At 34.2% G+C, this 19,170-nt stretch overlaps 1 protein-coding gene across 1 annotated transcript in view; it reads right to left on the reverse strand.

Moving 5' to 3' along the window:
- The window catches only part of LOC132737718 (THO complex subunit 1-like), a 43,269-nt gene that overhangs the window by 12,809 nt on the left and 11,290 nt on the right, over positions 1-19,170 (reverse strand). The window contains exons 13-14 of the mRNA XM_060725045.1: positions 16,186-16,404; positions 15,597-15,728 (exon numbers count right to left, since the gene is read on the reverse strand). Of these exons, the coding sequence (XP_060581028.1) occupies positions 15,597-15,728; positions 16,186-16,404 (351 nt within the window). The remainder of the gene's footprint in view (positions 1-15,596; positions 15,729-16,185; positions 16,405-19,170) is intronic.

Consider the following 19,170-nt stretch of genomic DNA (forward strand, 5'->3'; position numbering starts at 1 on the left):
TACTAAATTTATTTTAGTTGCAATACAATGTCTTACTAGATATGCGTACAAATTTTTCTTTGCCTAGATATTGTAAATATTAAGTTTAGATACAGGTACTGAAGTATAGTATACTGAACCAAAAAAGAAACTTTCGCTTTTGTTCAAGGGTACCACTTAGATGTACACACTATATACATGTAGTAGCTTGTAAAACTCGTTTTGTTTGCAAAATCGGTCAGCTAATCCCCGTATAAAAGCCTGATATGTTTATTCAACGTAAAATTCGAGTTTCAAAAGGATTGAAAAGGATTGAAAAACTGTACTAACATATCTACATTTAAACTTGGAGAAAGTTTCTTTTTTGTTTCAGTATATATAAATAGCGCATGGGTTTGTGGGTAACAGTACAAAATTCTTAGTCACGTGGTACACTTGCAAAATAACTCCCAGAGGCCTATGGGAAATTAACATTACTAAAAAAGTGAGGGGTGATAATACAAAATTTTTAGCCACGTGGTACACTTGCATTAACAGTAAGAATAACTCCAAGAGGGCTATGGGAAATTAACATTGTAATAAACAAAATTATTAGGATATTACAAAGGTAGATGTATCATTTTATTATATAAACCTGTAATTTATGTTAAAACTAAAATTCTTTTAAAATGTAATCAATAAAAAAACTTGAAACCTTAAACATTTAAACATGAACTTGGTGTTAAATTCAGAAATTAAAATATCTGCAGATGGGACAAATGGAAAAAGATTGTGCATTAAATTACTGTGCCAACAGTATGATGTATGGTTGTATTGCACAGATATGCAGGCTAGGTCAAGCTCAGTAGGTCTATTATAAATAACGGAAGCAAAAAATGCTCAAATCAAGCTTGAGCTAAAAAGTAAAATATGTTTTTAATGACAGTCTCATCCCTTTGATTTCTCTTCGATAAAAGTAAATTATAAGATAAATATGTGCGCGACTGTGAATTCTATTTTTCGGGCTGGAAGCATTATTCATTTTGCTAATTGTTGTTATTAGGGACTTACTTATTATCTGTTACTTTTGCTTTATATATAATCAATAAATAAAATTTGGATTACAAGTAAATTAATAATTAAATTACAAATTCTTTTAAATAGGATAGCGAAGACTATAACCTGCACAACACTTTCTCATACTGAACTTTAATTTATAAGAGTGGCAAGAACAAAGTGGCGAAGAAAGAAAAATAAACCATACCAATACGCCATCCACAAGCGGTAGGGATAAAGAACCATAGCTAGTTTCGGAAAAAAAAAATATCAAAAATGAATCATCAATATTAGTCGTGATAAGACATTTAGATCAACATATTCGTAGGTGTTAATTTGCATTCTCTATAGGGTGATGCTTAGGATGTTAACCTATATCTCAATATGTGTATAACAATCAAGAAATCTTATAAGAGAAGAGTTATCATAGTTTGCAAGTAAATCCATAAGTCCCCCTAGCCGGAGTAGACCCGCATCAGGGCATTCTGAAGGCCATTGGCCTTCAGAAATAATGTGTAAATATTTCTCTATTTTAAAGTAAATAATTGTTAGAGAAATGTTCTTTAAGTAGTATACAGGAAAGTTAAATGAACAGGACAGACAGAACGAACTGAAGACGATAAGAAAATAAAAGGACATCATTAAAGTTAATTATTTGAAACATCCCTAAGTTACCCAACAATATCATTTAAAAAACAATCTTAAAGAGGGTAGATAACTCTGGAATTAAAGAATGAATTCATAAAATAGTTTCAGTCTCTTTTGACTAATCACAAATTGTTTATTTGCATGTTTTAAGCCTATTTGGTTTGCCAAGGCAACCAAATTTTCAAAATAGGTTAAAGAACAGATAAACATGGCATAATCTCCATTACTGCCATCTACCCACATGTCAAGTTTCATAAAAATATTTCAAGTACTTTTTGAGTTATCACTGGATTCAGTTTATGTGTTAAAATTTGCCATATTTTCAGTCTATGTGTTGCCATAGCAACCAGGAATTTTCAACATAGGAAGAAAAGAAAAAGACGTGTATTAATCTCCAGACTGCCATCTACACATATTACAAGAATTTGTCATAAAAATATTTTCTATTACTTTTGCTTAACACTGGATCCAGTTTATGTGTAAAAAATGCCATATTTCAGTCTATTTGTTGCCATAGCAACCAGAATTTCAACATAGGAAGAAAAGAAAAAGACGTGCATAATCTCCATACTGCCATCTATCCATATATCAAGTTTCATAAAAATATTTCCAGTACTTTTTGACGTTTATCACTGGATCTCCAGTTTTATGTGTATAAAATTTGCCATAGTTTTCAGCCTATTTGTTGCCATAGCAACCAGGAATTTTCAACATAGGAAGAAAAGAAAAAGATGTGCATAATCTCCATACTGCCAATCTGCCATATATCAAGTTTCATAAAAATATTTTCAGTACTTTTCAAGTTATCGCCGGGATCCCAGTTTTGTGGACGGAGACGAGGACTGACGACTGACAGACGGACAGACGGACGACAGAGGACGGACAACGGACGGACAGACGGACCGGAGGGTAAACCTAAGTCCCCTCGGTGAAAGGCGTCTCAGGTAGGCGGGACACTTAAAAAGGGGAGGAAAGCACAAATATGAGCAAATTAAAAGGGAAAAACATTGCTTGTGAATATAAATATTTTAGTTGCATACTTCTGCGAACAATGACATATTTATATTCTTTATTATACGTTAGTCTCATCTATACATATTTAAACATATACAACGAGATACAATGTAAAGCAATATAAGACACGTCATGTACGTCCCAATTCTTTTATTTTCACCAACTTTAGATAACGAGTTGGTGAGCATCCTTTTATGTGCGTGAGGCATTTAACTTCCTGATGAAATAGCTCAAATATTTCGAAGGAAACTGAAAGAGTAGAGTTGAGAATAAAAACAGTTAAAAAGGCAATATTTATTTTTTCAAACATTGGACATAATACGCACATTTAAAATATTTTTAAGGGACCTAAATGATCACTGCGATACTACATCTTACCTGATAAATACGATAAACATTTCGTTACAACTGAAACATTAAAGCTGTTGTGTTTGTATTAAAGTTCATACAGATCATTTTAAAGCAAATTTTTCCTTGATTGTATCTCATGTTTAAGTTATGATGAAACAAAAGAACAATAACAAAGACAAATCTTGTTAAACATTTTTTTAGAGGGACACCTGGCTATGTTTTGTTTTTCCAATAGTAAATAACTTTTTAAAACATTGTCAATGTTAGAATTTCTCTTACATTCAATACATGTACATGATGTTATTTTCATAACTATAGATAAAGACAAATAGAAGTGCAATTAGCTTAGATGTCCCCTAAATCCCGTATTTAAGCACATCTTGCTATATATTATATATATCTCTGGCGACCCTTTGGCCAAAGACCTGCACTCAGCGTACACTTAAAATAAGCCGAGGTACGCCCCTGAATAGTTAAAGAAAATCCTGGATTAGCGGAGAACTGTATTATGGTTTCACTTTATTGTGAGGATAATGACATGTGTGAAGTTTAAATGAATACCTGCAGTATTCTATTTGTACCTGTAGAGATAGAGCTCATCTTAAGAATTATCTAGAAGGTCTTGGTCAGTGACTTATAATTATGACCATGAAAACATTTGAATTTTGTTTAAAATGTATAATTTCAGGGGTTGTGAAGTTAAAACTTGTTTTCAAAACCTTTACGAGAAAATTTCACTAGTTTACAATAGACTAAAATTAAATAAAACCTATACTAGGTGCTATATTTTAATGTGTTTTAAGTCTTAAAAAGTACCCACAATTAAAATCTCTTGATGCCTTTGTGAAGTTGTATTAACATTAACTCCTGGTTCATTAGATATGAATAAAATTGCATATACGCAAAATGTTATCCATCTGTTAGGCAAAGGGGTGTAAGCTGGATTTTAAGTGTCACAGTTCAGAACTGTTCACTATTTCGGGGAGAAGGGATGTAAGCAGCCGCATAGCTCAATAAGTAGATCTGCTGTACAGTATACCGAGAGTCCCTGTCTTGAATTAAGTAAAAATCTGTTTATGTAATAAATGTAAAATAAAATAAGAGTATTCTAAAGATTTATCATATGTTAACGTCCATAGAAGTCTCTTAGATGGCTTTGTTATTGTAAGTTGCCATTTTGAACTGGGAGATTTTACCTCTGATTCTGGCAGTTACATACATGATTATGCATATTTGGTGCTTAAAGATGGGTTTGACAGTCTGAACTGTATGTCACATTAAAAAAGATCTTACATAAAAACAATTTTTAACAAGAAATGTCGAACGACACATATGCCCCCCCCTTTCTACCCCTTGACTCACATTAATGATTATTGGTAATTTGTTATAGAAACTTGCCATAAATGGGTACATGGAAGTGTTCAATTATGGAAACTAGAAATGTGTCCATAGGACACGGGTGCCCCCACCGCGCCACTGTTCTGTCAATCTTATGACTCTAGGTCAAATATTTTTTGAAAACTAAAAATCTTTTACTAAGTAAAGGGCAAGAACTTTACAAATACTGAATAAATCCACAAGCAAACCAAAGGTGCATAAGTACACATGCTGACCAACATTCTTGTGAACTTTCAGGCCTACAAGTGAAATACTTTTTGAGCTATGCATGAACAAGTTGAAAATTGTAAATTTATACTACTGTAAGTCAAGGGCAATAACTCTAACAAAACTGAAAAAAATCCACATGCAAAGTCCCAGGTGTATAGCTTCAGAGTGATGTGAATTATTATTCCTGTAATTTAGTGATGTTGATCATTATTCCTGTAAAGTTCGTTGATTCTTACTCAAGCACTCAAGGAACAAATAACAACATAATGAGTTTTTACTAAGTCAAGGGAAATAACTCTACAAATACTGGATAAATCCACAAGCGAAACCCAAGGTGCAAAACTAAATATGCTGAGCAACCTTCCCGTAAGGTTTAATGACTCTAGGTCAAATCCTTTTTGAATTACATGCGACACAAGTTGAAAATTGCAAACTTTTATAAGTCAAGGGCAATAACTCTAAAAATACTAAATAAATCCAGACGAAAATACCTTGTGCACAACTACACATGTTGATCAATATTCCTGTTAAGTTTCATGACTCTATGTCAAATACTTTTTGAGTTACATGCGACACAAAAGAGAACGGACGGACAGAAGGACGGACGGACGGACGGACAGACGGACGGACGGACAAGGGTAAATCTAAATGCCCGCTACTAAAGTGGGGGCACAAAAAGAAAAATAATGAAGACTTTGTGATAAACAGTTTACAAGATAATGAGACATTTATGGCCCCTGTGACCTAGTCCTTTGAAATCAATAGGGGTCATCTAATAGTTATGACCAATTAATATTTGAAATATGAAGACTTTGTGTAAATAGCTTTCAAGATATTCAGTGGAAACAATACTAACATTCAAGAACCTTGTGACCTTGACCTTTGAGCTAGTGACCCCAAAATCTAAAGGGATCATCTACTAGTTATGACCAATCAGTATGTGAAATATGAAGACTTTGTGATAAATAGTTTTTAAGATAATAAGCGGAAACCATTCTGGCATTTAAGGCCCCAGTGACCTTGACCTTTGATCTAGTGATTCCAAAAGCAATACGGATCATCTGTTGGTTATGCCCAATCACTTTGTGAACTATGAAGACTTTGTGATAATTATCTTTCAAGATGAGCTGAAATCATACTACCATTCAAAGACCCTGTGACCTTGACCTTTGACCTGGTGACCCAAAAATCATTAGGGATCATCTACTAATTATGACCAATCAATATGAGAATATAAGACTTTGTGATAAATATATAAACAAGATAATAAGCAGAAACCATTCTGACACTTGAGGCCCCTGTGACCCTGACCTTTGACCTAGTGACTCCAAAAACAATAGGGTTCATTTACTAGTTATGACCAATCAATATGTGAAACATGAAGACTTTGTGATGAATTGTAATCAAGATAATCAGCAAAAACCATTCTGACTATAAGGCCCCTGTGACCTTGACCTTTGACATAGTGACCCCATAATCAATAGGGGTCATCTACTAGTTATGACAAATCACTATGTGAAATATGAAGACTTTGTGATAAATAGTAACCAAGATAATAAGCTGAAATCATATTACCATTCAAGGCCACTGTGTCCTTGACCTTTTACCTAGTGACCCCAAAATCAATAGGGGTCATCTACTATTAATGACCAATCAATATGTGAAATATGAAGACTTAGTGATGAATACTTTTCAAGATAATCAGCTCAAACCATTCAGACATTTAAGCCCCCTGTGACCTTGACCATTGATGTAGTGACCCTAAAATCTATAGGAGTCATCTACTAGTTACAGGGCTTTTTTTTTCACAGGTTGGGGAAGCAGCCCAGCCCTTAATTTTGGGGAAAAATTGTATATTTGCAAAAGGGGAAGAAAAAGCATGATGTAAATTCAATTTTTGGGGAAAACTGCATGATTTTAAAGAAATTTTCTTTGGGGAAGCAGCCCTATACCTACCCCTGTTATAGAAGGAAAAAAGGCCCAGAGTTATGATCAATCAATATGTGAAATATGAAGACTTTGGGATGAATTGTAATCAAGATAATGAGCAGAAACCATTATGACATTTGAGGCCCCTGTGACTTTGACCTAATGACCCCAAAATCAATAGGGGTCATCTACTAGTTATAACCAATCAATATGTGAAATATGAAGACTTTGTGATAAATATTTTCAAGATACTCAGCGAAAACCATTTTGACATTTAAGGCCCCTATGACCTTGACCTTTGTCCCAGTGACCCCAAAATCAATAGGAGTCATCTACTGGTTATGACCAATCTCTATGTGAAATATGAGGACTTTGTGATGAATACTTTTAAAGATAATCAGCGGTAACCATTCTGACAGTTGAGGCCCCTGTGTCCTTGACCTTTGATCTAGCTACCCAAAAATCAATAGGGGTTATCTACTAGTTATGACCAATCACTATGTGAAATATGACGACTTTGTGATGAATACTTTTCAAGATAATCAGCTGAAACTATTTTGAAGGCCCCTGTGACCTTGACCTTTGACCTTGTGACCCCAAAATCAATAGGGGTCATCTTCTTGTTATGACCAATCACTATGTGAAATATGAAGGCTTTGTGATAAATAGTTTTCAAGATAATCAGCGGAAACCATTTGGTCTACCAACAGACAGACTGACAGACAGACCGACATTAGCAAAACAATATACCCCCTCTTCTTCGAAAGGGGGGGGGGGGGGCATAATTACAATTTTTCATATGACTGAAATTAAATTCTTAAAACATAAATGTGAAGAACTGACACTGAAATATTCAGACAATATGTCAAATTAGTTCCTACTGAACACAACTACCGGTAAACTAAGATCTGTTCATTTGACCCATTTCATTAATCAGAATTTAAAGCAAAAATTTAGTTACAACCCTTTCGTACCAAATTATTTTCTGAAATTTTCTATTTTTTTGGTGCAAAAGGGTTGTAACTGAAACTTTATCAATTATCTTTTTTTGTTGACAAAATAGCATAACCTTACCAATCAAAGATTAATCAATAGCAGAATGAAAGTCAAATATCAAAATTAAATTAGTATTAATTAGAAAATAAAAGAATAAGTATGTTTTTGGTCTCTTTTAAATAATTTCAAAATATTAAGTTAGACCCTTTTCACACCAAGGCATCAGTATGTACAAAACAATGTCTTTAGACAAGTTGTTGCATTAGTATATTAGTAATAATTCAATAGATTTTCTTTTGCTAATTAATTGATAATTTCTAATTACATGTACATGTACTTGACTGTCTAAAAAGGAACATATTCTACTATTGCTTAAGGATACTTGTTGAAGCAAATATCATGAAGAAAGTAGCTTTTGAGGATATTACCAACAGGTAACTGTTGCTATAGCTGATAATTAGCTGTTGACAAAACTTTAAGGTAGCTGTTGATATTAAAGCTTGAAGGTAGCTGTTGATGATATAGCTTGAAGGTAGCTGTTGATGTTATAGCTTGAATGTTGCTGTTGATGTTATAGCTTGAATGTTGCTGTTGATGTTATAGCTTGAATGTTGCTGTTGATGTTATAGCTTGAATGTTGCTGTTGATGTTATAGCTTGAAGGAAGCTGGTGATAGTATAGCTTAAAGGTAGCTGATGATAGTATAGCTTAAAGGTAGCTGTTAATAATATAGCTTGAAGGTAGTTGTTGACGTTATAGCTTGAATGTTGCTGTTGATGTTATAGCTTGATGGTAGCTGTTGATGTTATAGCTTGTTAGTAGCTGGTGATGTTATAGCTTGAATGTTGCTGTTGATGTTATAGCTTGAAGGTAGCTGTTGATACTATAGCTTGAAGGTAGCTGTTGATGATATAGCTTGAAGGTAGCTGTTGATGTTATAGCTTGAAGGTAGCTGTTGATGTTATAGCTTGAAGGTAGCTGTTGATGTTATAGCTTGTTAGTAGCTGTTGATGTTATAGCTTGAAGGTTGCTGTTGATGTTATAGCTTGAATGTAGCTGATGATAGTATTGCTTAAAGGTAGTTGTTAATAATATAGCTTGAAGGTAGCTGTTGATGTTATAGCTTGATGGTAGTTGTTGATGTTAAAGCTTGTTAGTAGCTGGTGATGTTATAGCTTGAATGTTGCTGTTGATGTTATAGCTTGAATGTAGCTGGTGATAGTATAGCTTAAAGGTAGTTGTTAATAATATAGCTTGAAGGTAGCTGTTGATGTTATAGCTTGATGGTAGTTGTTGATGATAAAGCTTGTTAGTAGCTGGTGATGTTATAGCTTGAATGTTGCTGTTGATGTTATAGCTTGAATGTAGCTGATGATAGTATAGCTTAAAGGTAGTAGTTAATAATATAGCTTGTAGGTAACTGTTGACATTATAGCTCGAAGGTAGCTGTTGACGTTAAAGCTCGAAGGTAGCTGTTGATGTTATAGCTTGAATCTTGCTGTTGATGTTATAGCTTGAATGTAGCTGATGATAGTATAGCTTAAAGGTAGTTGTTAATAATATAGCTTGAAGGTAACTGTTGACATTATAGCTCGAAGGTAGCTGTTGACGTTATAGCTCGAAGGTAGCTGTTGATGTTATACTTGAAGGTAGCTGATGATAGTATAGCTTGAAGGTAGTTGTTAATAATATAGCTTGAAGGTAGTTGTTAATAATATAGCTTGAAGGTAGCTGTTAACGTTATAGCTCGAAGGTTGCTGTTGACGTTATAGCTCGAAGGTAGCTGTTGATGTTATAGCTTGAAGGTAGTTGTTTATGTTATAGCTTGAATGTAGCTGATGATAGTATAACTTGAAGGTAGTTGTTAATAATATAGCTTGAAGGTAGCAGTTGACGTTATAGCTCGAAGGTAGCTGTTGATGTTATAGCTTGAAGGTAGCTGATGATAGTATAGCTTGAAGGTAGTTGTTAATAATATAGCTTGAAGGTAGTTGTTGAGGTTATAGCTCGAAGGTAGCTGTTGACGTTATAGCTTGAAGGTAGCTGTTGATGTTATAGCTTGAAGGTAGTTGTTGATGTTATAGCTTGAAGGTAGTTGTTAATAATATAGCTTGAAGGTAGCAGTTGACGTTATAGCTCGAAGGTAGCTGTTGATGTTATAGCTTGAAGGTAGCTGTTGATGTTATAGCTTGAAGGTAGTTGTTGATGTTATAGCTTGAATGTAGCTGATGATAGTATAACTTGAAGGTTGTTGTTAATAATATAGCTTGAAGGTAGCTGTTGATGTTATAGCTCAAAGGTAGCTGTTGATGTTATAGCTTGAAGGTAGCTGTTGATGTTATAGCTTGAAGGTAGTTGTTGATGTTATAGCTTGAAGGGTAGGGTTGTTATGAAATATAGGCTTTGAAGGTAGCAGTTGTGGACGTTATAGCTCGAAGGTAGCTGTTGGATGTTATAGCTTGAAAGGTTGCTGTTGACATAATAAAGCTTCAAAGGTAGCTGGTTGACGTTATAGGCTTGAAGGTAGCTGTTGATGTTATAGCTTGAAGGTAAGTTGTTGATTTATAGAATGTAGCTTTGATGATATAGTATAGCTTAAAGGTAGTTGTTAATTTAATTATAGCTTTTGAAGGGTTAGTGTTTGACATAATTAGCCTCAAAGGTAGCTGTTGATGTTTTAAAGCTCGAAGGTAGCTGGTTGATGTTATGGTTTTGAAGGTAGTTGTTGATGTATTTGCTTGAATGTAGCTGATGATAGTATAGCTTGAAGTAGTTTTTTAATTAATATTAGCTTGAACGTAGCTGTTGTTGATGTTATAGTTTGAACGTAGCCTGTTGTGACGTTAATAGCAAGCTCGAAGGTAGCTGTTTGACGCTATAGCTCGGAAGGTAGCTGTTGATTGTGATAGCTTGAAGGTAGTTGTTGATGTATAGCTTGAATGTAGCTGATGATAGTATAGCTTAAAGGTAGTTGTTAATAATATAGCTTGAAGGTAGCTGTTAACGTTATAGCTCGAAGGTTGCTGTTGACGTTATAGCTCTAAGGTAGCTGTTATGTTATACTTGAAGGAAGCTGATGATAGTATAGCTTGAAGGTTGTTGTTAATAATATAGCTTGAAGGTAGTTGTTAATAATATAGCTTGAAGGTAGCTGTTAACGTTATAGCTCTAAGGTTGCTGTTGACGTTATAGCTTGAAGGTAGCTGTTGATGTTATAGCTTGAAGGTAGTTGTTTATGTTATAGCTTGAATGTAGCTGATGATAGTATAACTTGAAGGTAGTTGTTAATAATATAGCTTGAAGGTAGCTGTTGACGTTATAGCTCGAAGGTAGCTGTTGATGTTATAGCTTGAAGGTAGTTGTTGATGTTATAGCTTGAATGTAGCTGATGATAGTATAACTTGAAGGTTGTTGTTAATAATATAGCTTGAAAGTAGCTGTGAATGTTAATAGCTCAAGGTTAGCTGTTGTATGTTATAGCTTGAAGTTAGGTAGTTGGTTGATTTATATTGAAAGGTTAGCTGGTTCGATGTTAATAGCTTGAAGGTAGCTTTTGTTGAATGTTTATAGCCTCAAAGGTAGCTGTTTATGTTTATAGCTTTGAAGGTAGTTGGTTTGATTGTTTAGCTTGAATGTAAGCTGGTGATGTTATAGGCTTGAATTGTAAGCTGGTGATTTATAGCTTGAAAAGGTAGCTGGTGATGTTATAGCTCTAAGGTAGCTGGTGATGTTGTTATTAGCTTGAAATGTAAGCTTGGGTGATGTTATAGCTTGAAGGTTAGCTTGTGATTTATAGCTTGAAAGTTGCTGGTGATGTTAATAGCTTGGGAAGGTCAGGCTGTTTGATGTTATAGCTTGAAGGTTGCTGTTGATGTTTATAGCTTTTTGAAAGGTAGCTGTTATGTTATAGCTTGAAAAAAGGTTTTTCTGGGGGTTATGTTTTAGCTTTAAGGTAGGGGTTTGAGGAGTGTTATAGCTTGAAGGTAGCTGTTGAATTGTTATAGCTTGAAGGTTGCTGGTGATGTTATAGCTTGAAGGTAGCTGGTGATGTTTATAGCTCTAAGGTGCTGGTGGATGTTATAGCTTGGAAATGTAAAGCTGGTGATGTTTATAGGCTTGAAGTAGCTGTTTGATGTTTATGCTTGAAAGTTGCTGGTGAAATGTTATAGCTTTGAAGGTAGCTGTTGATGTTATAGCTTGAAGGTTCCTGTTGGATGTTATAGGCTTGAAGGTAGCTGTTGATGTTATAGCTGAAAGTTGCTGGTTGATGTTATTAGCTTGAAGGTTAGCTGTTGATGTTATAGCTTGAAGGTAGCTGTTGATGTTATAGCTTGAAGGTTGCTGGTGATGTTTATAGCTTGAAGGTAGCTGGTGATGTTATAGCTCTAAGGTAGCTGGTGATGTTATAGCTTGAATGTAGCTGGTGATGTTATAGCTTTGAAGGTAACTGTTGATGTTATAGCTTTTGAAGGTAGCTGTTGATGTTATAGGCTTGAAGGTAGCTGTTGATTGTTATAGCTTGAAGGTTGCTGTTGATGTTATAGCTTGAAGGTAGCTGTTGATGTTATAGCTTGATAGTAGCTGTTGATATTATAGCTTGATAGTAGCTGTTGATGTTATAGCTTGAAGGTTGCTGTTGATGTTTATAGCCTTTGAAGATAGCTGTTGATGTTATAGCTTTGAAGGTTGCTGTTGATGTTATAGCTTGAATGTAGCTGATGATAGTATAACTTGATAGTAAACCCGGTTTTATGTTATTTTTGCTTGGGAAAATAGCTGTTTGAAATTTTTATTTTTTTTTTTGAAGGTAAACTGGGGGATGTTATAGCTCTTTAAGGGGGCTGTTTATGGTAACTGTTTAAAAGTTTTTTCTTTAAAAATAGCGTTTTTAAAGCTATAGCTGTGGGCAGGGTGTTGATTTATAGTTTTAAAGGGATTTAAACCCAGGATTTTGGGTTTAGCACAAAAAGGAGTCACAAAATTTTCAACCCCTTTTTTATGTTTTTGCAATTTCAGGGGAATGGGCTGTTAAAAATTTGAAATAAAACGAAGAAAAGGAAAAAGGTGTCTCAATACCCCCAAAAGTACATTTTTTTACCTTTTTCAAAAAACTACTTTCCCGTCCGTTTGGCGCCGGAAAAACAGATATATGGATATTGATCAAGACTTAATGCAATCTGCAAGAACTGGAGAGAATGGTTTACGCTATTTACCAGTTGGAAGTACGGCTGAAGGACTAAATATGCCTCCAGTTATTTTAAAATCAGGAAAGAAAACCATAAAAGGTGAATATTCAGACAGAGATTTGATGATGATCAGGGAAAGAAATCAGGTAACATTTGACAAAAGTAAAGTGGACTCTGATGATAATTATGCACTTGCTGAAACTGATGATGTTCATGTCGGATATGCGAGGATCAATACCTCTAAAAACTCAAAACTGCCCACATACCTTGATCAATTCCGTGTTGAGCAATGGTTCTATAACAAAATGGCTGAAAATCTAGAAAATGATGAAAGGCTTGAAATCTGTGGTCCAGCAATAACTGTACTGCCTAAAAAAATGACAGCCTGCTGACAAAAAAGCCATCGGATATTACACCACCTTCTGCATGTACATTGGCCCCTGCCATGTAAAGAAAGAAGGCCCCCCAATGGCTCTGAATCTGGAGAAAGATCACATTGAACAAGAGGCTGGTTTGAAAAAGCTCTTCAATACAATCCGAAGTAACTAGGGAAGGATGTTTCACTTTGTCCAATAAGTTGCACAACAGGTCAAGCCCAGCCACCTGATATAGGAGTCGGAGAATATCTTTCCGATGCTACAAGAAAGAGAATACAAGAGAATAGTCACAAGACTCTTCAGAGACAAGCACTTAATAAACTTAATCAAACTCTTATAGCAACCCAGTCACTGAAGGAAAAAAGAAAGAGGTCCTAACTTCCCTTCCAAATTTTAAAAACATCTTCTTTTATCTTGTGAGAGAATTCCTGGCCAGGGCAGCATGGGTGAAAAACAAATTGGGGGGGAATTTCAAATTTTTCGTCAGATCTCATCAAAGGGCTGCATCAAAAAAAACCAATTTCCCAACTTCTTCATCCCGAGAACAAGATTGAACCCAAACTGAAGAAGAGCTAACCCAAGTTTTTTATGGAAAAATTAAAAACAGTGAGAAATGAAAACCCCCATTGCCCACTTTTACTCAGTTTTACGATGATTTAAAGTCATTGGTTTTCCCTAATTTTACATCAAAATTTAGAGAAAAAATTTCCACCCGTTTTAAACAAATGAAGCTATATTATAGCATAAAAAAACATAAAATCGCACCTTTCCCAGAGGCTTTTGTAACCCCCCACTTTAACATACCCTTTTTAACAACTAAGCAAAAAGGGAAGCCCGAAGGGAAAGGTTTTTACATACTAAAAGAATTTTAAAATGCAAAAGGCTCGTTAAAAACCCAAAATGACTTTAAAGGGAAAACTCTTCCCCAGTTTTTTATTTGGACATTGCCCCAACCACATAGACAGATTTGGCAGGAAAACTGTCTTGTCAATTTCCTAAGAAGCAGAATTATCTCCCTGCATCAAGATGATAAAGAATTTGAGTGTTGTAGGAACCTCCTACCATGTATGTACCATGCTGCAGCTTACAGGTACCCATCTAACTCAACAGAACACAAAGAATATCTTGAAAAAGCTGACAAAGCATTTACCGCTCGATTTTCACAACAAGTGTGTCTGGTGCGTACTGTGATTATGTGTTGCTTTCTTATCAAGCAAAATCGGCACTCAGAAGCAATAACTTGGCTAGACAAAGTCATTGAAGAAGACAATGCTAACTTTGGTAATGTGTATGTTTGCCAATGAAAATTATGACAGTTGATGAGATGATTCAAAATGAAATTGCTGAACATAATAATTTCTCTGCACCTTCCACTTCCCTTGCCTACTATTTTGAAAGTGTTTTTTGCTTTACAAGCCATCAAAGAGGATAAAAAAAGACACTATGAACGATTTTACTGGAGAACTTTAAGCAACATTCAGATGTGGTAAAACTGCCTCGTACATATGCATTGTTAGGGACAGTTACATGGACTGTGGGGAATGGAAGGCAGCCTCTGATACACTCTCACTTGCCCCATCAAAGCTTTATAAAAAAACATGATGACCGAAAAGGGGAAAAAACAAAAGAAAACCAATTTTAAAATTATCTGCAACATATCATACAACAGTGTTAAATTGAAAAAATTTATCTAAAATTTTTTAAAACCCATAAAAAACATATTTCTTCAGCCAAATATACAAAAATTCTTCCCCATTGGTTTTTCAAACCCAAAAAATAAAAAAATTCTTGATTTTTATTCATTTCACTGAACTAAAACAGATTAAACAAACTTACATGTTACTTAGTTCTATAATCGAACTGAAAATGTTTCATAAAATGGTACAATGGCACTTAAAAAATCAAATTATCATTACTAAATAACAAAAAAGAATTACTAATCAGGAAGTCAGTTAACCAGCAATGGGTTAAAATTATACCACAATTTAATCAAAATACTTGTTTACATACTGGATGAAACAAATCATTATTATTGTTTTGTTAATTAGCAAATCTCTAAATAAAGACAACCTTTAATTATTCAAAAGTAATAAAATTTATAAAAAATAATTTCCTTTTATATATGATTAATTAACATTTAGCATTAAGTGTATCCTGGTGACCACAGACAAATTAACAGTATTGAAATTGCTGTGACCTTGTGACCTTGACTATATGCCTAAAATTATTGAGTCCTCTGCACAATGTTATACTGTTAATGTGATTTAATATGGTTTAGCTTTCCTGATGGAGGAACAGCTTGAACATTCCATTATGTAAACAAATGGGCTTCTAATTAAATGTCAGTCTTTTATCAATATGGGGTGTTGAGTGGGTACAAGGCCATTATCTATAACTACCTGCTACTTAACACAATTATCTATAACTACAAATCTTGTTATAGTTTATCATTTACAGTAAATGAATGAATTACCTGTCATCTGATTTACAAGCATTCATATTATTGGGATTTAGATTCCAAAGTCTTGTTAGTTCCGGATGACCCATTTTAATGACTTTACCACCGCTTGCCTGTAAATCATCTCCTATACGACGTCTTTTTGCTCTGTAATTATAAAACATACTTTATGTGTAATTTGTTTCGCAGAAACATGTTTATTTACAAGAAAGCTCATAAACATCCTATGTTAAAGGAAATCCATTGAGGTCTAAAAGAAATATGCTCTGAATTAAATTGAAAATCAATTTTAATATGCTCTGAATTAAATTGAAAATCAATTAGCCAGATTTGATTGAAAACTTTGCAAAGCTCTTCAATTTTGGCTCATTTTGCAAAAATAAAAATGATGATTCTGAATAAATGGGGAGAGGGAATGATCTGAAAATTTGCAAAAATTTGAAAAATATTTTCAATCCCAACAAAAAACATCAGTCAAAAATCTTATTTGAAAATTGAAATATAATATACTGTACTGTACACAAACTACCATTTGGGTAGTTATCTTCTTTTCTATAAAAATTATAGTAACAATTATGACTATCATATATTGCAGGTTTTTCACCTTCTTTGTTGTTTCTTTGCATCATCTGTAAGTTTTTTCTCAAAATCGGGACAACCATCATTTTTCCACCTGTTCCAGTGTTCCTCCCTCTCTAGTATATGTTCCACAGTCTTGGCAAACTGTTCCCCGTCAGGTGGAGTCTCTTTAATTAACTGATAAATCCTCTCTGAAGATGACTTTATCCAGTTACATTGTTCATCACTCAGTGTATGAGCTTGACTGAAACAAACAGAAACAATTTTCAACATGAAGATCTTGTTACCTGAACCTTGCCCCTATAAAGGTATATTAAACAAGTATAATGTACATTCAAACAGAAATGTGAAATAAATTCATAAGGTAAGAAAAAGAGAGGATAAATATATGATTTATAAGTTTCATGTTAATATCTCATAGGCTTTTGGAGTTATGCTCTGGACAAAAATCAATTTTGAAAAATAACAAAGGGCAATAACTCAAAAATCATGCAAGGTAGAGTTATCATTCTTGTGCACTGCACTCCTCCTCAATGAGGTTTATCCAGCTATGAAGTTTCAAGTTGATAACTCAAATACTTTTAGAGATATGCTCTGGACAAAAATGTCGGACGGAAGGACGGACGGAAGGACGAACGGAGACTATTTCTATATCCTCCGCCGAAAATTTTCTGCGGGGGATAATTAAACAAGGATTGAAAAAATGATCCAAATGACTGTATGTAATGCTCTATCTTCCAATATAGTGTACCATCTTATCAGAATAAATTTAATGTTCATCCTTAAATATGTTTTGAAGTCATCAACCAAACACAGATGAATATTAAGAAAAAATAAACCATATCCATGTACAATAATCTGATCAACACAAAAAAAATCTAACACAATAATAATAATCTTTCACATCTTAATTTCACCTTCGTTCTAATTATTTTCATTTTTACCAATCTTTTTTTAAGTCACCATCAAGATTATAGAACATTCACTTTGCATTCATATTCATGAGTAACAAACTAAATTACAGCATAAAATCAGCTATTTTTACTTATACAGGGCCCAAACAAAAAAATTGACGATTTGGTCATTTGTCAAAGAGTCATGTGCTCTTGTTTTATTGAAATTATTGATTCGAGGGTGTCAATCACATAATGGCGAGTAGCATTCAAGACACTATGCCGGAAATACGGCATAAAGACATTGCCGGTAATCTTGGATTTAACTCATTACAGAATTGGAGCAGTAACTCTAGAGGCTTGCATATATCATGATCACAAAAAAAATTACATTTTACATTCATTATCATGCATAAATCCGTGTGAAAAGATGAATTAGGCCTTTAAAAGTTCATTCTGTTGGGTAAAAAGGCAAATTTAAAGCATTTTATCATTCAAGCGCCTTGTCCAGTATACACCTGAATACAGTATTTAGTGTGGTGTTCCAATCCTTTTTTTAGTCTCACTCGCTAATCTTTGTTGTCGCCCTTTCTAAGAAATGTGGACAGTTGTCAATGTAAACAAATATTTGTCATTCAGTTTAACCCTCCGATTAACTTACAAAATAAGATAACACTAAAAGAATAAGAGAAAATGTTGTTTTATTGATGTTTATATTGATAATTGCTATTTATATATCTTTGAGAGAATAATGTTTAGTGCCTGATATTTTTTGTTAACTTTTTTGCTTAAAAAAAACCGATTCCCTGAATAAATCAATACGATTCTGATGTCACTTATCTTTTTTCTACCATCAATCTGAAATCATTCCAGGAATTTCTAAGGGTCATGTTTTGTCTTTGGTAGGGTAATTTAATGTTTTTTTCTTGAGTTAGTAAATATCCAATGCTAAGCTTGGTTAAATCAATTAAAATTCGATATTTTGTTCGGTTCTTAGCATTCGTATTTCCCAAGTAGTTGGCCCCGGGAAAAAATAAAACACATACGTTAAACATGAAAAACTGGAAAAATACCTTCCACGCACAAGGATTTAATGTATGTGCTCTGTATTAAATATACATCATGAATCTGTTTTAAAATTTTAAGCCATAAAAGCGTCAACGCACCTTTATTTTGTGATATAAAGTCTGCAGAGTCCCTCGGAACCGTTGGAGCCCTTGCCCTACCTAGCTCGGACATCAAGCGTTCCTCGGGACTCTGCAGACGTTTAAACACAAAACAAGAGCGATCAGTAGTCACATGTGTCGCCTCATGAAGGCAAATTTTATGTTGGGACAAATTTTGTGACAGACAGACAGACGGACAGTGCACAACTAGACTTGGTACTGATCATTCCTGTAAAGTTTGGATAAAATTGCACCAGTAGTTTATGAGTAGTAGTCCGGACAAGCTTTTGCGTATCTGGCAACACACAGAAAAAAACACCTTTTTATCAAAGGGCCATAACTCGGCCAAAAATCTATCAACCGGAAAACCCGTGCAATATGCGCAAGGACTTGAGCTACAGATCAATCCTGTAAAGTTTCATTGAAATTGCATTTGTGGTATAAGAGAAGTAGTCCTGACAAACTTTAAAAATAAAAATTATTTAAGGGCCATAAATCTGACAAAAATCATTGAACCGGAAAATGCTGACAATATGCACAACTAGACTTGGTACTGATCATTCCTGTAAAGTTTGGATGAAATTGCACCAGTAGTTTATGAGAAGTAGTCCGGACAAGCTTTTGTGTATCTGGCAACACACAGAAAAAAGAAACCTTTTTATCAAAGGGCCATAACTCTGCCAAAAATCATTCAACCGGAAAACCTGTGCAATATGCGCAAGGACTTGAGCTACAGATCAATCCTGTAAAGTTTCATTGAAATTGCATTAGTGGTATAAGAGAAGTAGTCCGGACAAACTTTAAAATTAAAAATTATTAAAGGGCCATAACTCTGACAAAATCATTGAACTGGGAAAATGCTGACAATATGCACAACTAGACTTGGTACTGATCATCCTGTAAAGTTTGGATGAAATTGCACCAGTAGTTTATGAGGAGTAGTCCGGACAA

The sequence above is a fragment of the Ruditapes philippinarum genome, unplaced genomic scaffold (genome assembly GCF_026571515.1).
Source record: "Ruditapes philippinarum isolate M1 unplaced genomic scaffold, ASM2657151v2 ctg2555_1_1_1_1, whole genome shotgun sequence".
In the NCBI taxonomy this organism is placed as follows: Eukaryota; Metazoa; Mollusca; class Bivalvia; order Venerida; family Veneridae; genus Ruditapes; species Ruditapes philippinarum.